The sequence below is a fragment of the Pelophylax lessonae genome (genome assembly GCF_965119305.1).
Source record: "Pelophylax lessonae genome assembly, chromosome: 3".
Taxonomy (NCBI): Eukaryota; Metazoa; Chordata; class Amphibia; order Anura; family Ranidae; genus Pelophylax; species Pelophylax lessonae.
The window spans coordinates 660,405,105-660,431,296 of NC_138770.1; the positions used below are offsets into that span (position 1 = coordinate 660,405,105).

General features: G+C 44.6%; 1 protein-coding gene across 1 annotated transcript in view; it reads left to right on the forward strand.

Annotated features, from left to right (window-relative positions):
- CRLS1 (cardiolipin synthase 1) overlaps positions 1 to 7,552 on the forward strand; it is a 32,938-nt gene extending 25,386 nt beyond the window's left edge. The window contains exons 5-7 of the mRNA XM_082251245.1: positions 484 to 552; positions 3,492 to 3,583; positions 7,273 to 7,552. Coding sequence (XP_082107371.1) covers positions 484 to 552; positions 3,492 to 3,583; positions 7,273 to 7,375 — 264 coding nt within the window. The 3' untranslated portion in view covers positions 7,376 to 7,552. The remainder of the gene's footprint in view (positions 1 to 483; positions 553 to 3,491; positions 3,584 to 7,272) is intronic.
- The last annotated feature ends 18,640 nt before the right edge of the window (positions 7,553 to 26,192 follow it).

Sequence of the window (26,192 nt, forward strand, 5' to 3'; positions counted from 1 at the left end):
CAACCTTTTTTGCACTTTATTCATCTAGATTGAAACTCATAGCTAGGGTTAAAAATCCCTTGGAAACATGGGACAAATTACTGTATGTACTTTCACGGGGGGGTGGAACTGTAAAATAAAAATGAGAAATCTTCATTAAGCCGTCCATTGCGACCCTCAACACAGTTCTCTAAGAGCAGCAGCCGGCTCTTTAATATTCTGCCAGCAAGGGATATTTTTAACCTTGGCTTTAGCACATGGTAAGTAAAAAGAGACAAAACGATGAGCATATTTACTATTTTGTATGACGCCTGGCAGAATTACAGGAATACAGGAGCTTCCATGGGGCTTTAATGGTCAAAGTAACCTGTCTATAGCCCAGTATTGTACTGGAATCAAGAAGGGGAAAACCTGAACAGCTCCAAAGTATTTCCAAGACCCAATCTGATTGCTGGTGAGCCTCCTAATAAATGCACCAACCATTTCTTTCTTCTGTTTTAACAGAGAACAGTTGGAAAATATTTTAACCCTTGCTATGCAACTGCTCAGTTAGAGCCAACGTTTATCAGTAAGGTAAGGATATCTTCCTCTCCTCCTCTGCTCAATATGTTTGGGGATCCATCTAATAGTTAACATTATGGATTAACCGATTGCAACCCATTCAAATTAATAAGGCTACTTTGCAAGTGCCCCAAAACCACAAGTTGTGCACGCTTGTGCGGGGTCCAAGGGCTTAAAGCAGTCTGTGGGGAGGTGATACAACGCCTTCTCACCGCCTGTCGAGTCCTTGCAGAGCGATTTGTTTGGAAATTGCTCTTTAGAGAGCACCCTACACATGAACGAGTCCTAAAAGTATTGCTATGTTTCTAAAATAGTAATGAGATTTAAAGGAAAACTCCAGAAATTGCCCTACTAATTAGAATATGGTGATTTACATTGGGTTAGGTCAAGCAGGTTGCTGCGGGACATGATTTCTTGAAATATAAATGTGTTATTTGAGCAGGCTTTGAGGAGCAAGTAGGATAACATGTAAAAATGAGTCTAAAACCACACGGGAGAGGAGAGAGAGCCTTCAACAACAACTAGAACGATAGTCACCCTTAGGCTTATTTTGGCCATCTAGACAAATATAGAAGTTTTACCCAAGCTTGACCGCTATGTTTTATATCCAGGAGCTGGAGTCCGGTGCTCCAAGGTAGTGGATATTAATAAGATTGAAGGCGGCGACTTGGAGTGCTCTTGCGAAGAAAGTTCTTTTAATGGCTACATGTATAAAAGCATGATACAAAAGATTCTAACGCGTTTCGGATTTAGCAGCCTTCCTCACTTCAATGCCTCACCAGTAGGTCATGATCAACATTCTCAAAGCCTGCCACAACAAGGTCTCACTAAAGTGTTCTGCCCAACTTCCAAGCACGAACTCACTTCCATGTTCCAACTCCCTTATAGCAGCAGCTGATGAGGATGACAGAGATTGCACTGCGCATGCGGGGAACGCAGAATCAAGCTTGCTGGAAATTAATGTCTAGCCAATCCGCTGCCCTACTGCATGCCATTTAGGAAACACTTTGAATTTTTTAAGTGAAAGAAAAGTGTTCTGTGACTGGATGATATGGAGCCACGACATCATAATCTCCACCTCGTCCAATTAGAGAACGTATAGCATGGATTAACAAAATGCAAAGTGTTCTCTGAATGGCGCCGGGCAAGTGATGTCCTGTGTTCACAATGCAGCATTGGCACGGGAACCAAAAGCAAGTGGGAGGGTCACTGGGGTTAGCGGTGCCTATTACAGGGATTTCCAGCTTCCACAGGGATCCTAAAGGCAGGGCGGGCTTTAATATTGATTGGAACCTGGGCAAACATTTTGTTGGTCCCCCCCCCCCCCGAAAGAAATTTCACTCTCCAATCCAGCATCCCAAAAAAACAAACCATGCAACCCCCATTATTCCCCTATACTACCCCCTTATTGCATAGGACCCCATCCCCTATAACAGTGTTTCTCAACCTTTTTTCAGTCAAGGCACCCTTTAACAATATAGGCCATCTCACGGGACCCTTTAAAATTATAGACAGTCTCGAGGCACCCCGTTCTAAAATGTAAAAAACAAAACTATTCAAATAGCTTTACACAATGCAGCAACGTCCACACGTAGGACACCCAACGCTAGAAGTGACTTATTCTTCCAAAGCAAATACACTTTTGCACACTGGTACTGACTAGTATTCCAATGTTTCTCTTCTCCCATTAGTCAGCTAATGTCACCCCAGTGCTGGAGAGGGGCAGAGGAAGGACAAACCAGGATGCCGTAGAGGCAACAGACATCCTCCTTATTAACTGATGTCATTGGATGTTAGGATGCCAGTGTCTAGAAAGGCTTTGTGTAACTAAAAGGCAAGCTTGATCTACCTGCTGGCTTGTATACAATTTTTGATACATTTATAGGCATTTTGCCAAGGCACCCCTGAAGAAACCTCAAGGCACCCTGGTTGAAAAAGGCTGCCCTATATACTACCCCCTTATTACATAGAACCCCAAACTACCCTCATTACACAGAGCCCCTCCCCCTTACTACACCCATCATTACACAGGACCCCCCAAACTACTCCCATTGTTAAATAGGACCCCCTCCCCCATACTACCTCCATTATTACAAAGGACCCCCTCAACAGACCCCCTACATTGCAGCCCTCCCCCAGCGATCTCACCTTGAAAATGTCCAGAGGATATCAGACGAACACCAGGCAATCCCTGCCAAACCCTCTGGTGAAGAAGTTCTTCAGCTGGCCGATGTTCTGCGACTTCCCAGACATGGTAAGGTAGAGGGGTCGGTGTATCTGTGCCACGATTAACAGGCACTCTGCCTGGACAAAATTTACCTTACCGAGCTGGCCAATTACTGAACAGGCTGCAGACATAACACCCAACCAATCACCAGCACCCCCAACATTCAATTCCACCCTCATCTCCTGAGTGATAGCCAAATCCACTGATCAACTGCGGGCAGCTGCTTTGGGCCCTACAACAGTTACTGGGCTCGGGGCGGCTGCCCCTTTTGCCCAACGCTAAAGACAGCCCTGCCTCAGGTATGGCACCTACATTTTAACAAGCTGTAAAAAATTCCATACTTAAACTTCAGCTTTAAGGGTACTGTGTAACCTGTGAGGGCCAGGAAGTACTTTGTAACATGTGGGGGCAGGGAAGCACTGTGTAACATGTGAGGACGGGGGGAGTACTGTGTAACATGTGAGGACGGGGGGAGTACTGTGTAACATGTGAGGACGGGGGGAGTACTGTGTAACATGTGAGGACGGGGGGAGTACTGTGTAACATGTGAGGACGGGGGGAGTACTGTGTAACATGTGAGGGTGCAGGGGGAGTACTGTGTAACATGTGAGGGTGCAGGGGGAGTACTGTGTAACATGTGAGGGGGGGGGGGGGAGTACTGTGTAACATGTATGGGAAGCTGTGTAGCATGTGTACTAATTCCAGTATTTTTGTTGCCTTTCAGATGAACACTGCAGTTCAGTTAATACTGGTAGCAGCTTCATTAGCGGCTCCTGTGTTTAATTATGTGGATAGTGTCTATCTTCAGGTACTATGGTAAGTGATCTAACCCAACCTTATTCACAATGTTTTCTGCTGGCCTTGTCTATTAATATGCGCAGATCAATATTGTAACCCAATATCTATCCACTTTCATCAATTTGCCAACTCCAAGCATTTTTTTTTGCATTGGCTGACATTACTGTGTCTCTAGACCAGGGGTCTCCGAACTTCTCAAACAAAGGGCCAGTCTACTGTCCTTCAATCTTTAGGGTGGCCAGATTATGGCCAGCAGGGGTAGAAAATGTCCCAGGCCAAGCATCGGTGAAAATAAAAATGGCCTCAGAGTTGGTGGTCAGTAGAAGGGATAGTGCCCCATTATTGGTATTAGGAGGGATAGCATCCTATTGCTGGAGTCAGTGGGAGGAATAGCGTCCTATTGCTGGAGTCAGTGGGAGGAATAGCGTCCTATTGCTGGAGTCAGTGGGAGGGATAGCGTCCTATTGCTGGAGTCAGTGGGAGGGATAGCGTCCTATTGCTGGAGTCAGTGGGAGGGATAGCGTCCTATTGCTGGAGTCAGTGGGAGGAATAGCGTCCTATTGCTGGAGTCAGTGGGAGGGATAGCGTCCTATTGCTGGAGTCAGTGGGAGGAATAGCGTCCTATTGCTGGAGTCAGTGGGAGGGATAGCGTCCTATTGCTGGTGTCAGTGGGAGGGATAGCATCCTATTGCTGGAGTCAGTGGGAGGGATAGCGTCCCATTGCTGGTGTCAGTGGGAGGGATAGCGTCCTATTGCTGGAGTCAGTGGGAGGGATAGCGTCCTATTGCTGGAGTCAGTGGGAGGGATAGCGTCCTATTGCTGGAGTCAGTGGGAGGGATAGCGTCCTATTGCTGGAGTCAGTGGGAGGGATAGCGTCCTATTGCTGGTGTCAGTGGGAGGAATAGTGTCCCATTGCTGGTGTCAGTGGGAGGAATAGTGCCCCATTGCTGGTGTCAGTGGGAGGAATAGTGCCCCATTGCTGGTGTCAGTGGGAGGAATAGTGCCCCATTGCTGGTGTCAGTGGGAGGAATAGTGCCCCATTGCTGGTGTCAGTGGGAGGAATAGTGTCCCAAGGGATGAGTAAAGGCAAGCAAAGGACCACATCTGGCCCTTGGGCTGCAGTTTGGAGACCCCTGCTCTAGACTGTGAAGAGATGTTACATGGAGCAGTTTGCCATTAGTGTGCTTGCATATGTACATACACTTTACATGTTTAAAATGGTCCAGTAGAACCCCAGCTCATTTGTACCCTCATTCAGCAGACCTCCAGCTTATTAATATCCTCATTTAGCAGTTCCCCAGCTTATTAGTACCCCTGTACAGCAGATTCCCAGGTTATTAGTACCCTTTTTCAGCAGACCCCTAGTTCAGCTTTGCTGATCCCCCACTCACTTCCCATTAAATTGCTCCCACGCGGCACACCACATGTGCCATCTAGTTTCTCCTTCTGTAGTCCCCCAGCTCTGGTGATCCTCTGCTGCTCAGTTCTCCCTCTCCTTAGTCCCCGTTCATCTTCTGCTATAGCGATCCCATGTTGCACACTACATGTGCCATCTGCTAGCTACGCCTCTCCAGTCCAAACTCCGCTCACCTTCCTGCTGCTCCACGCTGCACACCAGATGTGATTTCTGCACCAGACGCTCCTAGAATATATACACATGAACCAGAAGTGGCTGCTGACGACTTTTCAGCAGTCGCTTGTTGGTTTCCCAGTGCATCCTGGGATATCTCATACCTGCGAAGCTGACGCTGAATAAAAGCCCCTCAAAAGCTGCAGGTGCGGTTAGCGAGCGTTGTCATAGACTTCTATGGATGCTTTGAAGCACCAAGAAAGGGACATGGGGTAAAATGTATAAAGCAAAGCAAACACAACGTGTGAACAGGACTGTAAGGTAACGATTTTATTTAGTGACAGGAGCTTTGGTTGGCATTCAGAGTGCTTTAAAAGCGTGTCCAATGGCACATTTTGAAGCAAATGTAAATGAGGCCTACAGAAAAATGTAGTGGCTTTCTCTATGCCACGTCATTGAGGGAGGACTTTTAAAGCTGAACTCCAAGGAAAGGAAAAATGCTCACTATCAATGAGGCTGTCCCCACACAAAAAATGTTAAATGCGCCTTTAGGTTTAGGGGGGAGCAAAAAAGCAGTTTTACCTACCTGATCCTCTAATTGGAGGATCTGTAAAGCAGAGACATGAGGAAAGGTTATCTTTTGTTTGTTTTTTAAAAGTGATAAGCAAAAACAAAGATTTCAGTATGAACTTTGTAGATGAATTTATCCACAATGCCTATAGATACAAGAGGTGAATGAGGACTTTACTTTACTTCACTTCCTGCCTGCACTATAGCCAAAAGACAGCTACAGTAAGGGTTTAATTTGCCGGGAGGGCGTACATGGACCATGGACGTCCTCCTGTGATTGCAATGTCCACCTGCCCCCTGCGGTGTGCGGGCAGCTTGCTCTGTTTACTCAGTCCTTCAGACTCAGCTGATCACAGATCAGGGTAAAGGACCAGTCACAGTGGCCCTCTACCATGAGATCAGCTATGTCCAATGACAGCTGATCACGGAAGTAAACACAAGCCAATTGTCGGCTTTTCTTTCCAAATGCTGACAGCATAAGGAGAGCCGATAACTGGCTTGTGTTAAAGGGACATCGACAGTGATAATCAGGGAACTGATCATCAATGTCCTAGGTACCAGTGCTGCCTAGAAGTGCAACCTCATCAGTGCCCACCAGTGCTGCCAACCAGTGCCGCTTCATCAGTGCCCACCAGTGCTGCCAACCAGAGCCCACCAGTGCTGCCTATAACTGCAGCCTCATCCGTGCCCACCAGTGTTGCTTAGAAGTGGTGCCTCATCAGTGCCCACCAGTGCTGCCTATAAGTGCCGTCTCATCAGTGCCCACCAGTGCTCTCCTCATTACCCACCAGTGCCGTCTCAGTGCCCATTTGTGCCACCTATAAGTGCAGCCTCATCAGTGCCAACCAGTTCCCACCAGTGCTGCCTCATCAGTGCCCACCAGTGCTGCCTATAAGTGCAGCCTCATCAGTGCCCCCCAGTGCTGCCTGTAAGTGCAGCCTCATCAGTGCCCCCCAGTGCTGCCAACCAGAGCCCACCAGTGCTGCCTATAAGTGCAGCCACATCAGTGCCCCCCAGTGCTGCCAACCAGAGCCTATCAGTGCTGCCTATAAGTGCTGTCTCATCAGTGCCCACCAGTGCTGCCTACCAGAGCCTATCAGTGCTGTCTCACCAGTGCCGTCTCAGTGCCATCTATCAGTGCAGCCTCATCAGTGCAGATCAGTGAAGGAGAAAAAATGTGTTTTATTGAAAGCAAACCTGTACCCAAACTATGCACACATAAGTATTTACGTATTCTAGACAAGCAGCAAAGCACTTAAACCACTTCCCTGCTGGACACTTTCACCCCCTTCCTGCCCAGGCCAATTTTCAGTTTTCAGCGCTGTCACACTTTGAATGACAATTATGCAGTCATGCAACACTGTACCCATATGACATTTTTATCATTTTTTTCACACAAATAGAGATTTCGCTTGGTGGTATTTAATCACCATTGGGTTTTTTTTTTTTTTGCTAAACAAATGAAAAAAGACTGAAAATTCTGAAAAAAAAAAACGTTTTTCAAAGTTTGTTATAAAATTTAGCAAACAGGTAATTTTCTTGAATGTGTTGATGTTTTATTTCACAGGTGTATCACTGCTTTCACAACGGCTGCCTCAGGATACAGCTATTATCATTACGGACAGAAGACGGTGAAGGTTTTGAACAACGATAAAATGAAACCTTCATAAGGAACCCTCAGCGCCATCACTGGAAGGACATCATTTCTTGTTGGTGCTCCTTAGATGACAGATTAACTCCAATCGTAAAGCTAATGAACTGGATAAAACCGAATCAGTCTGAATATATTATTTATACACACATATTCAATATTTGAATTTTGATATAATAAACATGGTGGATTTAAAGACCGTGGTGCAGTCTTTCCAAAAAAAATGCGCTTGCATTAGTTAAGCTGCTGTGAGGGAATGAGCCAATAGACGAGATCCATGGTAAGGTGGCGCATTGCTGGAATTCTATTTTCAGGCTAAACTGAAAGAATGGTTTTAAAGGAAATCTCCACTTTTGTCAAAAATGATGTATATAATTTCCTACACAAAGTAATTTTATAATTTTAGTCTTATTAAAATGGCCTTCTGATTTTATTCTGTGGATGTTTTTGCTTTTTTAATAGTGCTGAGAGGATAATTGTACAGAATATGGTGAGAAGAGAAAGAGCCCTCAATCTTATCCAGCCTTTATCCACCTTTTCAACACAGAGGAACCTTTGAAATATCTTTCTGGCCTCAGGGAATTCCTGCTAAAAATTTCTATGTTCTACAACTCATAATACATTACAACATTCTACAACGTATGATACATTAGTGTGATGGTCAGTGGGATGAATGCTCCTTACACTTGTGGTCATTGAGAAGAATTATCTCCTCCTTGATAGCTAAAAAGATCAATGGTGTCAGTGGGAACTTATCTGTTTGCCGATCGCCTTACGTAGGAGTATGACGGCAGAGCGGCTCTCCTGCGCTGGATCCTGTATCTACTGCGTGATCAAGCACTTCCCGGTAGGGGGCACGCAAGCTGCGCTGTGATTAGTCGCCGCACAAGGCGATCAGCGGGTGCTGGCCAATAATTGACCACTGGCACCCGCTGATTGGTGAAGAGGATGACAGGACAGGGGTCTTTGAATGTAAACAATGCAGAGCTCTGTCCTGTCAATGGGAATGTGATGGATTTTGTTTCCCTGCAAAGCAGAGAATAAAAACCAGCATATTCCTTGGGCGCCTCCGGCTAAGCGGAATCCGCTTGCTCAGTAGTGGATCTCTCTGCTGATCCCCATTGAGCAGGCAGATGACTGGTCTGTGTTCGCTCCAATATGCAGTGCAGACACAGTCCCGCTCTCCTTTAGTTCCCGTTCACATTAGTTTGCTCCGACTTCAGGGGCGACCTGTGAAGTCGCGTGCAGCGCGACTTCGGCGCGACTTGCACGGATTTCATCTAATGAATGTCTATGCAAGTCGCCCCGAAGTAGTACAGGACCCTTTTTCTAAGTCGGAGCGAATTGTGTCGCTCCTATTAGAACTGGTCCTGTACTACTCAATGGACCCAACGATGCGCGACTTGCCAGGCTGACCAAGTCACCTGGCAAGTCGTAATAGTGTGAACCGGCTCTTATGGGGCAATCGGATATGAAAACGAACCACCTGTATATTTCCATTCAATGCCATCTGATCCACCAGACGGATGGGGAATAGTACCATCATCAGTCTGCTTTTGGCAGACAGGATTGGATGGTGGCGGGTGGCGGCAGACATGCGTCCACTGACATCCGTCGCTCCATAAAAGAGACTGGAGGGTCTGATCAGGTCCATCTTAAAAACTGACAGGCGGTCCCGATCGGACAGCCTGTGTGAAAGGGGCCTAAGTTAAAACAGCACACAGTCAATGCACCAAGCGCTGTTAGGTGCACATTTAACTATTTGATTGCACCAGCTGTTTAACCTCTTCCCAGCCATTGTCATTAGTACAGTGACAGTGTACAGCCGTGGCCAAAAGGGTTGAGAATGATTATAAATATTAATTTTCTTAAAGTTTGCTGCCTCTGTTTATGATGGCAATTTGCATATACTCCAGAAGGTTATGAAGAATGATCAGATGAATTGCAAACTCCCTCTTTGACATGAAAATTAACTTAATCCCATAAAAAAAACACTTCCACTGCATTTGTGAAGAAGGGTTCAGGGTGCACAAGAAAGTCCAGCAAGCGCCAGGACCGTATACTACACATGATTCAGCTGCGGGATCGGTTACCACCAGTGCAGAGCTTGCTCAGGAATGGCAGCAGGCAAGTATGAGTGCATCTGCATGCACAGTGAGGAGAAGACCATTGGAGGGTTGCCTGGTGTCAAGAAGGGCAGCAAGAGTAATTTTCTCTGATGAATTCCCTGTCTGATTGTTTGGCACATCCGGAAAAAACCTTGTCCGGAGAAGGAAAGGTGAGCGCTACCATCAGTCCTGTGTCATGGCAACAGTAAAGCATTCTGAGACCATTTATGTGTGGGGTTGCTTCTCAGCCAAGGGAGTGGGCTCACCCACAATTTTCCCTAAGAACACCGCCATGAATAAAGACTGGTACAAAAACATCCTCCAAGAGTAACTTCTCCCAACCATCCAAAAACAGTTTGGTGAGGAGCAATGCCTTTTCCAGCATGATGGAGCAGATTGCCATAAGGCAAAAGTGATAACTAAGTGGCTTGGGGAACAAAACATCGACATTTTGGGTCCATGGACAGGAAACTCCCCAGACCTTAATCCCATGAAGAACTTGTGGTCAATCCTCAAGAGGCGGGTGAACGAAAAACACCACAAATTCTGACAAACTCTAAACATTGATTATGCAAGAACAGGCTGCCGTCAGGATGTGGCCCAGAAGTTGAGTGGCAGCATGACAAGGCAAATTGCAGAGCTCTTGAAAAAGAAGAGTCAACACTGCAAATATTGACTTTTTGCAGAAACTTCATGTAATTGTCAATAAAAGCCTTTAAAACCTATGTAATTATACTTCAGTATACCTTAGTAACATCTGACAAAAAGATCCTAAAAACACTGAAGCGGCAGTTTCGCAATTGTCATTTAAAGTAGCGCAGTGCTAGAAAGCAAAAAATGGCCTGGCCTGGCTAAATGAGAGGCGGAAATTGCTCATTGCCAGTGTTGGGGTAGTTACTCAAAAAATGTAACTAGTTACTAGTTACTTCTGTAAATTGTAATGAGATTACTTTACTAGTTACTGCATTTGAAAAGTAACTTCACTACTTATTACTTTACTTTCCTCTTTCTTAATTGACCGTGTAGAAGAAGATACATGACACTCTTTCTGCATAGAGTTTATTGTATAAACACAGGCTTTGGGAAACATGAGAACAAAACCTGAAAAAACAGAATAAAACATAAAGTGCAACAAAAAGTCATAAACTTCATCCCTCTCTATTCTTCGAAATAACGATTGTATCGCACGGCTTGGGTAACGCAGGAAAGCGCGTTCCTATAGCCTAGTAAAGTAGTGTAGTTACCAATATTAGTATTGTAACTAGTTATGTTACTTCGTTACCAAAAAAAGTAATGTAGTTACTGTAATCCGTTACTTTGTAACTCGTTACCCCTAACACTGCTCATTGCTCAAGGAACCCTGGTGGAGAAACCCTGCTCGAATCATTGAACAGCACATTATAACCTGCTTGGAAACGGTATTCACATATCTTATTCCATCACATACCAAAAATAAAATAATTATTCCTCCTGAGAGTAGATTGCGGGATCTTTGACTACTTTAGTCCCTTCTCACCATATCCTATATGGCTATACTGTCTCATTGAGTCTTAAAGGATAAGTTCACTTTTTCTCAAAAAATGATCACAATGGCAAGCTCTCATTGATCAGTGTGACCATGCTGACCAAAGAGAAGTGCCTCTTTTTCTTCTGGGACATAGTTACATAGTTAGGTTGAAAAAAGACATCAGTCCATCCAGTTCAACCTATGATGTGTGTGTGTGTTTGCTGTTAACCGTACATTGTATACCCCTGTATGTTGTGGTCTTTAAGGTGCCCATCTAATAGTTTGTTGAAACTATCAATGCTCCCTGCTGATACCACTGCTTGTGGAAGAGAATTCCACATCCTTCCTGCCCTGACAGTGAAGAACCCTTTGCGTACTTTAAGGTTAAACCGCCTTTCCTCTAGTTTTAGTGAGTAGCCACGTGTCTTATTGTATTCCCTTACTCTGAATAGGTTTTTCCCTATGCTAGGGTCGCCAGTACAGTATTTGTACATTGATATCATATCCCCCCTCAATTGTCTCTTCTCCAGAGAGGATAAGTTCAGTGCTTGTAGTCTTTCCTCATAGCCGATGCCCTCCATCTTACCAGACGTAGCCTTGGATGCACTTCTCATTGGTCAGCGCGGTCATGGGGCTGCTCTGACCAATGACCCCTTGCCATTATGATATATTTGCATTTTTCTTTATTAGAATGATGTTGGGTGGCAGCAAAGGTAAATATTTACATTCTTTGTTACAGGGAAAGGGTGTATTTCAATTTAAAGTGGACCGTCACCCTCCCCAACCACTTTCCACCATTCTGCTACTACCGTCCCCGCTTACAGTTGAACCTTTTTTTTTGCCTTTTTGGGGGGCATCCTGCCGATGCTTACTCCCACTGATGCCAGGAAAATTTTCAATCCCGATAGCCATAGTCCGGCCCCCCTAAAATCGGAGAGGACAAGAAATGGCCCTTTTTGTTTAGAAAATTAGAAAACTCCTGCTCCTAAATCATAGTGCTATGGGTTCTAAACAAGGCGATGTGCCATGTATCGCAAGTTTAATCTGTACAACATTTTCAAACTCCTTACACTATTGTAGATCTCTCTGTCCCAGGGATTTTTATCTGATAGAAAGTCAACATCAGCAATGTGATAATTCTAGTACAGTGCCTTGAAAAAATATTCATACCCCTTGAAATTTTGTCATGTTAACTAAAAACGTAACGCGTATTTTATTGGGATTTTATGTGATAGACCAACACAAAGTGGCACATAACTGTGAAGTGGAAGGAAAACGTTAAATGGTTTTTCAAATTTTGTTACAAATATGTGAAAAGTGTAGCGTGCATTTGTATTCACCCCCCTGAGTCAATACTTTGTAGAACCCCCTTTCGCTGCAATTACAGCTGCAAGACTTTTTGGGGAAGTCTCTACCAGGTTTGCACATCTAGAGAGGGACATTTTTTCCCATTCTTCTTTGCAAAATAGCTCAAGCTCTGTCAGATTGGATGGAGAGCGTCTGTGAACAGCAATTTTCAAGTCTTGCCACAGATTCTCAATTGGATTTAGATCTGGACTTTGGGCCATTCTAACACATGAATATGCTTTGATCTAAATCATTCCATTGTAGTTCTGTCTGTATGTTTAGGGTCGTTGTCCTGCTGGAGGATAAACGTCCGCCACAGTCTCAAGTCTTTAGAAGAAAACCTGTTAGAATCTGCAAAGATTGCCCTGTATTTGGCTTCATCCATTTTCCCATCAACTCTGACCAGCTTCCCTGTCCCTACTGAAGAAAAGCATCCCCACAATATGATGCTGCCACCACCATGTTGGTGTGTTCAGGGTGATGTGTCGTGTTAGTTTTCCGCCACACATAGTGTTTTTCTTTCAGGCCAAAAAGTTCACTTTTGGTCTCATCTGAGCAGAGCACCTTCTTCCACATGTTTGCTGTGTCCCCCACATGGCTTCTCGCAAATGGGACTCCTCGTGGCTTTCTTTCAACAATTGCTTTCTTCTTGCCACTCTTCCATAAAGGGCAGATTTGTGGAGTTCACGATTAATAGTTGTCCTGTGAACAGATTCTCCCACCTGAGCTGTGGATCTCTGCAGCTCCTCCAAAGTTACCATGGCCCTCTTGGCTGCTTCTCTGATGAATGCTCTCCTTGCTCGGCCTGTCAGTTTAGGTGGACGGCCATGTCTTGGTAGGTTTGCAGTTCTGCCACACTCTTACCATTTTCAGATGATGGATTGAACAGTACTTTGTGAGATGCTCAAAGCTTGAGATACTTTTTTTTTATAAACTAACCCTGCTATAAACGTCTCCACAATGTTATCCCTGCCCTTCCTGGTGTGTTCCTTGGCCTTCATAATGCTGTTTTTTCACTACGATTCTCTAACAAACCTCTGAGGGCTGCACAGAACCACTGTATTTACACTGAGATTAAATTACACACAGGTGGAGTCTATTTACTAATTTGGTGACTTCAGAGGGCAATTGGTCCCACTAGATTTTAGTTAGGGGTATCAGAGTAAAGGGGGCTGAATGCAAATGCACGCCACACTTTTCAGATATTTATTTGTAAAAAATGTTAAACCATTTATCATTTTCCTTTCACTTCACAATTATGTGTCACTTTATGTTGGTCTATCACATAAAATCCCAAAAAAATACATTTACGTTTTTGGTTGTAACATGACAAAATGTGGAAAATTTCAAGGGTTATGAATACTTTTTTCAAGGCCCTGTAAATGGGATAAGGGCCTTTTGTTACACCTAAAAGGTATTTGCAAAAATAGTCACCCACCTTGTATGGCTCTCTTCACAGCTTTTGTATGCAAATATTGACTTTGGTAATAAGGTTCTACTATAGGTTACTAAGGCTGTCTCTTATTGGATGGTCCAATAGACATGGTGGTTTGATAAGGCTGAACAAAGTGTATACTTACCACCAGAAACCTCAAGCCTTGTATGCCAAGACTGACTTCACATCTTCTTTTTTTCCCCTGTTGAAAAACTAGGGGTCAAAGCCAGCTCCTTATCCAGCCTCCCCCCTCTTCGTTGTCCAATATTAAAGTGCAGCCCAATAAATAATCAATAATTTCCTAATAAAAGGTCCATAGCCAAAGAAACCCATCTAGTGCAGATATGGAGCAAGTGGTGAATCTGAAAGGTGCAAAATTGTGTACACTCCGACCATCAGATTTGTGGCCGCTCACCCTAAAAACATGGCCCTTAGTTAACAGGACAATCATTGCACAAATTCCCCTTTGGGGGGGGGGGGGGTCAAAATCCAGATGAGACTGGCACTGGTCTGAAGTGATAAATCCTTGGGAGGTATTGCAGCAAATATGTAAAGTCAAAAAGAAGACAAATAGTGCTCTCTGCCAAATATTTTACCTAAAAAGGAATAAAATCACACTTACAAATTACTTATTGTAAATGCACCATACAGCGCTCGATATTACAAACAGAAATGGTAAGATAGCGGGGGGTGATGTCAGAGGCATGGATCCTCCTACCGTACGTGTTACGTCCCCAATAAGATATACTATCACTGCTGCCATGAAGACAGAAACACCACCTACACTCCCAAAACTGCAGGGATATCGCAATTTATCATAGATCAATCCACAGATAAAAAATATTTAAAGCGCAATTATACTTTACACGTGTTCCTATTGGGAGTACAGTGGGGATTGAAAGTTTGGGCACCCCAGGTAAAAATTTGTATTAATGTGCATAAAGAAGCCAAGGAAAGATGGAAAAATCTCCAAAATGCATCAAATTACAGATTAGACATTTTTATAATATGTCAACAAAAGTTAGATTTTATTTCCATTATTGACACTTTCAAAATTACAGAAAACAAAAAAAATGGTGTCTGCAAAAGTTTGGACACCCTGCAGAATTCATAGCATGCACTGCCCCCTTTGCAAGGCTGAAACCTGCCAGTGTCATAAATTGTTCTCAATCATTGTCTGGGAAGACCAGGTGATGTCAATCTCAAAGGTTTTAAATGCCCAGACTCATCTGACCTTGTCCCAACAATCAGCACCATGGGATCTTCTAAGCAGTTGTCTAGAAAACTGAAACTGAAAATAGTTGACGCTCACAAAGCTGGAGAAGGCTATAGGAACAGAGAACAGAGCCTTGGAGGCAAGCTGCACATGCTCAGTTTGGTGTGTATTGCTAGAGAGTTTTTTCTTTTTTTTTGGAGGGTGCATGTGATCAGCACAGGGCCAATCAGCACTGTCCAGACAGAGGGTCAGTGGTCCTGCAGCCTCATAGGACAGTCAGGGGAGAATTAAAACTTCTCCTACAAGATTTAACCAGACACTGATAGAAGTCAAGGCTGCTATATACTGCTGATGAGAAAAGGTATTTAGCAGTTTATATTTACTAAAATAATTACATTTCCATGTTCTGTGTACGGTGGGGGACCAAATATAGTGACTGCAGGGTTCTGGGTTTAGTAACACGTTAAATATACCCCCAGCTGTCCTTTACAATAATAACAGATGGTATACCATCAAAACAATATCCATACACATCGAATATAAAAACAAACCTTTTACCATTTAGGAATAAAACAGTTTAAATCAAAACTAAACATTTGATCCCCCTCTCCATTGACATTAATTGGCCAGTTACTTGGTAAGCTCAATCAGTTGTTATGCAGCACTGATTTTGTTCCCTGAAGATGCACAATTCGCTGCCCTCTGAAATCTATAAAAAGCTTTATAGGTGTTGGAACTGATAAAACTGATATCTTGCCTCCTGGAAAGCAGATTACTAGTGGCCTTTGTGCTAAGGTGAAGGCATTCGCAGTGGCACTAACGGATGGATGAATGCGTGAGATCATTGGCACATTGGCTAGTAGGCCACTTGGTGGTATTTACTGTCCCCACCTTTTCACTACTGCAGCACATTTGCTGGGGTCAAACATCATCGTGATCATATTTTGAATCCTGTGTGGCCAGGGCCATCTTTCCGAATGGGCACACTGGCCAGTTGCCCGGGGGGCCCCACCTGCCCAGCCCCAGCCAAGCATTAGTCCCGATTCCCTTGTGCATTCCGCCGCCGAACTTAGCAGGTGGCAAGCACCTGTCGGTCCTGCGCTGCTGTCGGGCCACTTGGGCCATGGAGGGGGAGCCCACAACTGCAGGAATACCTGTCTGCCTCCACGGGAACAGGTACACACAGGACAGTCGAGTCTGACTCCCGCTGAACTTGGAAGCTGTCATTAGCCTGGCACTGCTGTACCAATAAATATCGCCTTATCGATGATTTTTATTTTTGTTCTCGTGGTTGATTGTGTAGGCAGGGCCCCAGTGCACTGCATTGCCCAGGACCCTTTAATGCCCTAAAAAGGACAACCCAAGTTGTTATCAGCGCTCAGTTCAGAAGCCTGCATCTCTGATGGTATGGGGTTGCATAAATGCGTGTGGCATGGGCAGCTTACACATCTGGAAAGGTGCCATCAATGCTGAAAGGTATATCCAAGTTCTAGACAAATAAAAAAGCACCCCAGTGAGAGACATAAATGCCCTATATGTACTGGGCACTAAACCGTTAAGAGACCTATCGGAAATCCAAATGGTCTCTAATTATAAGTAGGGAGCCACCGCAGCCAACATACTATTGTAAAGGAAAATTGTGAGGGGCCATAGTGAACCCCTGGAAACGGCTGCATGAAGGGATGCTCAAACCAACTTAGTGAAATTTATCAAAAAACTTTATTGATCAAAAAGACACACTGTCTGAAAATACCCCAACGTTGGGGAACAATACAAAAATATAAATGGTGCAAAATGTTAACAACCATCAACAAACAAGACACATAAAAACAATGACTCACACTCACAAAGCCGGCCTCACATTCACACCAGAAGTTCTGACCAGCAGGCGCATGGGCGTACAGCATATGTTCCAACCCGGAATATGTGAATGCTGCTAACCCATGGGACTGCTGGTCGGCATGCCACGGTATAATGATTCAACTTGATATATAAACGGCTGATAAAGCTTCACCAAGATGCACAAAAATCATGGACAAAATACAGTATGGTCCTGAGTGGTCAATTTAGTACTTTTTTGGCCAGCATAACAGTAATTCTAGAGTCCAGATGACAGACAGTCATGAATGTTGAAAATACTGGTAGACCATTCAGACAGACTAAGCCTTAACACTTCTGCTCATTTGTATTTCAACTGTTAGGAAATCTTGGTTTCCAGGGGCACTTCACAGTAATAAGAGAAAGTGTCCAAAGGAATGTCTGCATAACAAATGGGATATTTTATGTTTGAAGCTGGTAAGACAAATTATTTGGACTCTGATAGATGTCCTCAAAGAGGGTAAGTGAGGGTCCTCTAAGATTTAGGATGGCAATAACAGACCGTCATTGGTCACCGTGCACCAAAGAGTCTCTCCTAGTTTTGCAGATGCAGGTACGGGAGCTGGGGAGAGACGCAGTATCATAAGATGGCTGCGCAGGCTCACACCTTGATTAGGCTGTATACACTGTTGATGAGTGTTTGCTGTTTGGCCAGTATGGCCGTTCACTTAATAGCATCACATGTACTGTAGACCCAGTGCAGCCAGGTGTGTACTGCCCTTTCTCTATCCCCCTTCAACCAGCAATGTAGGCTTGGTGCTCGGGTTCAGCTCCGGCATGCCTTGAGGAGGCTGCGTGTTCCGTATGGCGCCAAACAACCGCGCCTTGAGCAGGAGCTGGAACGCATAGGTGGCTCTTCCGGGTGGCGTGGGGCCGGCGTGTGACGTCAACGCGTTTCGCGTGCGTGACGCACGCTTCGTCAGGACGTCAGGACGTCGTCTCTTTCAGGGAAGACCTTGCATTTTCCAACATGACAATGCCAGACCACATACTGCATCAATTACAACATCATGGCTGCGTAGAAGAAAGATCCGGGTACTGAAATGGCCAGCCTGCAGTCCAGATCTTTCACCCATAGAAAAATTTGGCGCATCATAAAGCGGAAGATGCAACAAACATGACCTAAGACAGTTGAGCAACTAGAAGCCTGTATTAGACAAGAATGGGACAACATTCCTATTCCTAAACTTGGACAACTTGTCTCCTCAGTCCCCAGACGTTTGTAGACTGTTATAAAAAGAAGAGGGGAGGCCACACAGTGGTAAACATGGCCTTGTCCCAACTTTTTTGAGATGTGTTGATGCCATAAAATTTAAAATTAATTTATTTTTCCCCTAAAATGATACATTTTCTCAGTTTAAACATTTGATATGTCATCTATGTTGTATTCTGAATAAAATATTGAAATTTGAAACTTCCACATCATTGCATTCTGTTTTTATTCACAATTTGTACAGTGTCCCAACTTTTTTGGAATTGGGTTTGTACTTTGTTCCGAGAGTGGTATGGAAAGTCCCCGTATCACTGCTGGAACAAAGTGCTGTATACTGTGTAGCTGAGGCCACATTCAGTAATACAGATTGTCCAGTAGGCGCACTTTTTTTTTTTTTAATCCAGAAAAATACTTTATTAACATTGAGCCAGTACAATACAGCCATTAGGTTAGATTCATATAAAATATACATACAGACATAACTTCAGCAGCACCATGTACAGTGCCTTGCGAAAGTATTCGGCCCCCTTGAACTTTGCGACCTTTTGCCACATTTCAGGCTTCAAACATAAAGATATAAAACTGTAATTTTTTGTGAAGAATCAACAACAAGTGGGACACAATCATTAAGTGGAACGAAATTTATTGGATATTTCAAACTTTGTTAACAAATAAAAAACTGAAAAATTGGGCGTGCAAAATTATTCAGCCCCTTTACTTTCAGTGCAGCAAACTCTCTCCAGAAGTTCAGTGAGGATCTCTGAATGATCCAATGTTGACCTAAATGACTAATGATGATAAATAGAATCCATCTGTGTGTAATCAAGTCTCCGTATAAATGCACCTGCATTGTGATAGTCTCAGAGGTCCATGTAAAGCGCAGAGAGCATCATGAAGAACAAGGAACACACCAGGCAGGTCCGAGATACTGTTGTGGAGAAGTTTAAAGCCGGATTTGGATACAAAAAGATTTCCAAAGCTTTAACCACCTCCCACCCGGGCCATTGTAAATATACGGCCAGGTGGGAGTCTCGTCCTTCTGAATGGACGTTCCGGAACGTCCTTCAGAAGGAGAGAGATCGCGCCGCCGCGGGCACGCGCAGCAGCGCGATCTCGATGTGCCTGTGTCCCTCGGACACAGAGCAACATCATTCGGCAGGAGGGCCCTGTGATTGGCCCTCCTGATCACATGACGGCTGTGTCCAATCACAGCCGTCATGTAATGTAAATAGAGCCGTTGTAACGGCTTCGATCTCTTCTCCTCCTGAAAGATCCTGTCAGTGAGGAGAAGAGAAGAGGATCGGTGCTGCTGCGGGGGTGATCAGTGAGTATTTCTAATTACTCACTGATCACAGGGGGGGTCTGTGCTGGTAATCAGATGATTGATTACCAGTACAGCCTTGGGGGGGGAGGGGTGCCCACCCATGACCACCAGGGATGCCCACCATGGCCACCAGGGATGGCAAGCAGGGCTCAGAGAGCCCCCCAGTGCCCTCCCTATCAGTGTTGCCCACCAATGCCATCTATCAGTGCTGCCCACCAATGCCGTTATTGCCATCTATCAGTGCCGCCCACCAGTGCCCATTACTGCCCACCAGTGCCGCCTATCAGTGCCCATCAGTGCCCCCCATCAGTGCCGATCAGTGCCCCCCATCAGTGCCGATCAGTGCCGATCATTGCCGCCCAACAGTGCCACCTATCAGTGCCCATCAGTGCCGCCAATCAGTGCCCATCAGTGCTGCCTATCAGTGCCCATCAGCGCTGCCTATCAGTGCCCACCAATGCTGCATATCAGTGCTATCTCTCAGTGCCACATATCAGTGCCCATCAGTGCTGCATATCAGTGCTACCTATCAGTGCCCATCAGTGCTGCATATCAGTGCCACCCCATCAGTGCCACCCCATCAGTGTCTCCTCATCAGTGCCTGTCAGTGCGGCATCATCAGTGCTCATCAGTGCAGGAAAAAACATATCTATTTACAAAATTTTATAACCTAAACAAAAAAACTTTTTTTTTTTTCAAACTTTTCGGTCTTTTTTTATTTGTGCACCAAAAAAGAAAAAACCTGACGGTGATCAAATACCACCAAAAGAAAGCTCTATTTGTGGGGAAAAAATGACACAAATTTGGTTTAGGTACAGTGTTGCATGACCGCGCAATTGTCATTCAAATTGCAACAGCGCTAAAAGCTGAAAATTGGTCTGGGAAGGAAGGGGGTTTAAGTGCCCAGTATTGAGGTAGTTAAACATCCCAAGGAGCACTGTGCAAGCAAAAATATTGAAATGGAAGGAGTATCAGACCACTGCAAATCTACGGAGACCTGGCCGTCCCTCTAAACTTTCAGCTCATACAAGGAGAAGACTGATCAGAGATGCAGCCAAGAGGCCCATGATCACTCTGGATGAACTGCAGAGATCTACAGCTGAGGTGGGAGACTCTGTCCATAGGACAACAATCAGTCGTATACTGCACAAATCTGGCCTTTATGGAAGGGTGGTAAGAAGAAAGCCATTTCTTAAAGCTATCCATAAAAGGTGTCGTTTAAATTTTGCCACAAGCCACCTGGGAGACACCAAACATGTGGAAGAAGGTGCTCTGGTCAGATGAAACCAAAATCAAACTTTTTGGCAACAATGCAAAACTTTATGTTTGGCGTAAAAGCAACACAGCTCATCACCCTGAACACACCATCCCCACTGTCAAACATGGTGGTGGCAGCATCATGGTTTGGGCCTGCTTTTCTTCAGCAGGGACAGGGAAGATGGTTAAAATTGATGGGAAGATGGATGGAGCCAAATACAGGACCATTCTGGAAGAAAACCTGATGGAGTCTGCAAAAGACCTGAGACTGGGACGGAGATTTGTCTTCCAACAAGACAATGATCCAAAACATAAAGCAAAATCTACAATGGAATGGTTCACAAATAAACATATCCAGGTGTTAGAATGGCCAAGTCAAAGTCCAGACCTGAATCCAATCGAGAATCTGTGGAAAGAACTGAAAACTGCTGTTCACAAACGCTCTCCATCCAACCTAACTGAGCTCGAGCTGTTTTGCAAGGAGGAATGGGCAAAAATTTCAGTCTCTCGATGTGCAAAACTGATAGAGACATACCCCAAGCAACTTACAGCTGTAATCGCAGCAAAAGGTGGCGCTACAAAGTATTAACTTAAGAGGGCTGAATAATTTTGCACGCCCAATTTTTCAGTTTTTTATTTGTTAAAAAAGTTTGAATTATCCAATAAATTTCGTTCCACTTCATGATTGTGTCCCACTTGTTGTTGATTCTTCACAAAAAAATTACAGTTTTATATATTTATGTTTGAAGCCTGAAATGTGGCAAAAGGTCGAAAAGTTCAAGGGGGCCGAATACTTTCTCAAGGCACTGTATATGCACGTACACGTAAGAGCTGTGTATTCAATTAGTAACCATACCCCCATTCCTGGCACCATTGTATATATCCATCAGCAAGAATAGTGTATTAATCCGCATTCACGCCTAGCAGCCGGTCCATGACCAAGTCCACTGGTTCTAATCCAGGGACTTTCAACCAGGAAGCCCATAGCCTTTCGTACTTTCCAGAGCATCCCCTGTGTTGGTAGACAAGCTTTTCCATTCATATAGTATTACCCACTGCCGTAATCCACTCCTTTATGGTAGGGGGATTATCAGATTTCCAATGTACCATTATAAACTTGCGTGCCAAGAACAGGGTTCTCACAATTGCGTCTTTAGTGTAATTCTCCCATTCCAATTAATTTAGTATACTAAGTAGACAGTGCTTGGGATCCATAGGTAAAGATACCTGGTATACTCTGTTTAGAGGGTCTACCACCCCTGTCCAATAAACATGCAGCTTGGGGCACCTCCACAATTGGTGTATTAGGTCTCCATGATCACGTTTACATCTTGTACAGATGAGAGTTGGCAATAAGTACCTGTACATGGGCGTCCGCATGGGGGGGCAAGTGCCCTCCCTGGAATCTCAACTTCCCCTTTAAGTTGGTTGTTAAGCCACTTTATACCATCCTGTCTGGTCTGTTTAATAATCCTGTGTGTCCTTGCCCCTGTGTCTGTGTTTTAAAAAAATAAGCCGTTCTTTACCAGTTTTCAGAGTGCCAATTGCCACTCACATGACCTGCCAGCTCTCTCCTCTCCGTGTCTTGACAGCTGCCTGCAGCGGGCAGGGCCATGGATTCCCCGCTGACGTCAGTCGGAAGGGGAGGATGAGGGGAGGCCGAGAGGAGGAGAGAAGCGGCGGGTCACTTGAGCGGCAGTCAGCGCTCTGAAACCTGGTAAAGAGCAGCTTATTTCCCTTTAAAAAGAAATACTCGCGAGTCATAACTTGTGCGGTGACTGACACCAGCAGCCGTGTGGACCACTGTCCTCAGCCCCAGGCCCTGTGCTATCAATCCAGGAGAGGAGGAGCCCAGGGCAAGGCAATTAAGGAGATTTGTGGCCCCGTGCACGAAGGCACGGCATGTGACGTCACAGAGCGTACTGATGTCACGTGCATGCATGCGCTGCCTGCACGGACCCAAAACCGAGAGGGTCAGCTTTGCTTTTGCAATACAAAAGGGACAGCGCTCAAACAGCTAGACAAATATCAGCAAACAATACTATGTGCAACAATACGCAATGTGCAAAACTAAAGTGACTGTGCTGAATCAAAAAGTTAATGAAAACAATAGACTTCCGGAAGGCGGAAGTGACGTTAGGGCGTAGCATGTGACCCAACGCGTTTCGTCATCAACGTATCGTCTGATCCCCTGATCACGTCATACGTTGATGACAAAATGCGTTGGGTCACGTGCTACGCCCTAACGTCACTTTCGCCTTCCGGAACGCAAGTTGGAACACAAACTGGCTTCACCGCCGCAATTACATGTACCAGCCGCTACTTCGATTCTGAGATGTAAGTGAGTACTTGTTTCATTAAATATTACTTTGCTTACTACACTATGAGCCTCCCCTTCATGTTTTATGCCGCTCACTGAGACCACCAGGGTTCCAATGAATACATAGAAGACACCCATACAGCCCTTCCAATACAGTGGATTGGATCCTGCAACACCTATCCCAAGCCCACAAGGGATCTGTGATCAGCCAAGGAACCACTTACCCACGCTAGACCTCAAGGGGTCGTCTGATAAGTGGGCTGTACATTTGGTGAAGGATTCCCCCTATGCCTGCATGTGGAATCTTGTCTTACTGAGCACTGGCACTTTCTTCAGAAAGCACATATAAGGACTGTCTAAATAATAGTGAAGAATATTTCACACCAGCACTTTCTTGCACTTTTGGCACTAAGGATTGTGGCAATAATATTTGCACTTTGCACTTAAAGGATTTTTTGTTTACAAGTTGTATTTGAAGCACAGCCACTTTATCCTTATCCCAGCACATTGCATATTGTTGCACATAATTTTTTGGACTATTATGAATTTATTTGTATTGTTTTCATTAACTTTTTGATTAAGCACAGTCACTTTATTTTTGCACATTGAGTATTGTTGCACATAGTATTGTTTGCTGATATTTGTCTACATTTGGCTGTTTGAGCGCTGTCCCTTTTGTATTGCATTTACCACAATTTTTATTGTTTGACTAGCTGCTCAAAAATCACTATTTATCCACATTTTCCACAAATAATTTATATATTCATTTAATCTTCAGCTAATATTTAAAATAATATTTATTCGCTATATCAAAAATACCTAGGCGCGTTTACACATTTTTCATCTTCAGCTTTGCTTTTGCATCAGGTTTCCCAAACCTTTGAATGCCTGCGATTTATGTCATAATGACTAAGCCCCTCCCCTTCATGACATTGTTGAAAAGGGGTGGAGCATGGCTGACCTTAAAATGATGCCCCCCCCCTGTAAAAAGTTCTGTGGACGCCCATGTACCTGTAGTTGAACTTTAAATTTTTAGGACCTCAATAAAAAGCAAGCAATGCTCCCTCTGGCTTTCCAGTTTTGCTTGCAATTACTGGGCCATTCCTGCTGTGCTAAAGGGTGATAATATGTTAAGCTGACTTTGTAATGCGCATGCTTGTTTCAGGTCAGTGACTCAGAAACTATTGAGGGCAAAGATGACCAGGTGAAAAGGTTGTATATACTCCAAAAAAAAATGGTGTGTATATCCCTCGCGCCTATGGGTATTCCAACACGTGGATAAATATGTGTAAAAAAAGGGGGGGGGAAGGGGAGGAGGAAAGCAGCTGCTATAGGAAATGAGGTAGAGCAAAGATAAGACCCCAAGGGTAATTAAAGCGGATTTCCGGGCACAAAATCGATATTTTTTTTTTGTGCCCGTCCGCTAGTTCTGCGTCACCTGAAAAGGAATTGGATAGTTAGGTTTTTTTTTTTTTAAACTCACCTTGTAATTGAAGATCGTAAATACTCACCGCAGGGTACTTCCTCCCTCAGCGCCGCCGCTCCACTGTCACTTCCTGTCTCGCGATGATTCCTGGGAGCTGAACGTCATCGCTCCCAGGAATCAATGCGACGGCACCGGCCCCGCTCGTCACTTCCAGGCGCCGCACCGGAAGTGACGAGAGGGGCCGGTGCAGCGCCGCACCGGAAGTGACGAGAGGGGCTGGCCTTAATTACCCTTGGGGTCTTATCTTTACTCTAAAGATGACCAGAAATGGTAGGCCCCTATTTATCTCCGTATAGATTTCCTTTAAACTGATCCTCCACTACCCAAAATCAAGAAGGTCCTCAATTTGCTATACAGGCCCTTGGTGAGGAATTGGAGCCAGCTAGGGCACAGAAGAAGGTTTGCTGAGACCTAATAGGCACCTTTTATTCCAGGCGCTATAATCCTTCACTTCTGGGTCCCTCGCTGGTACTCTTGGCTCCTCCCTCCTGCTGAGTGCCCCCAGAGCAAGCAGCTTGCTATTGGGGCACCTTAAAATATACATATAAAACCCGCGCCCTTATAGCAGCGAACTCATACAGCTGGATGTATACAAAAATTGTTAAGAAAGGAGTCGCGCTTAATAGAACAGTCAATAAATCCCATAGAAGAAAAACAGCAATGACTGGGAATCACATCACAGCCACATTCAGCCTTGATGGGTATACAGTTCATGAGAATGCGGGGTTATATCACCCAGGTGTATGTTGCAGACAGACGCTTGTGAGAACCTTCACCACATATAGCCTCTTACCAGAGAGAGACGGGGCATACACGGTAAGTAGTTAGAGGACTACTTCGCCTGTATCCAGCAAGTCAGCTCCGGTACGTATCCAATCATCCGGTGTTCACCAATGTAAAGGATGTGCTGGCACTTTAAGGACCCGCTCTCAGAGTGTAATGTGGAAAAAGACAAAAGCGGCCCATAGCGTGATACTGTCTAGATATTTATTTGGTAGAAAAAGGTATTGCACTCACCCAAATACAATAGCATCAAGCCTCTAGCCACATCATGGGCAGTGGAACGGTGTAGGGTACTTCCGAGTTCCGGGTATGACGGAGTGACGCTCGTTCCGCTCCTCCCCGAAGCTTTTCGTCGGATGGACGTTCTCAAGGGGGCGTGAGCGAGCGTCGGTGTCATACTACATATAAAGACGCCTAATGAGGCCAATAGCATACAGCTGTCAAAACGGGTGGGACAGGAAGCACCGGAAGTGACCTCAGCGCTTCAAACCTGGAGCGCAAACAACTAAAGATACCCGGAAGTGATAAGTGCAGGGGCGCAAATGAACACACCAACTGCAAAATATAAAGTTCATATGGCTACAAAACGTAGCCAGGGAAGCAAAATTGAATAGAATCACCCCTTTAACCCGAAACACCGGAAAGACCCCCCCTATCCAAGCAACATAATGGGCTGAGGCAAAAATGGTTAAAAAATTGATAAAAGATAGAAATTACATAACTTTTAAACAACCATATAACATGTAATGATAAAAAACAATCATCTAAACATTCAACTCATTTATTACAAAGCTATAATAAAAAAAAAAAAATAAAAAAAAAAGTATAAAAATAAAATGGAAAATAAAATTAAAATTAAAAATCCAGCCATGAAACACACCTTTATTGGGGCACCTTAGCAGGCTCGTTCCCGAGCCGCAGCCCTGTGTTGCCATTCACACACGGAGCTGCAGCTTGGCCTC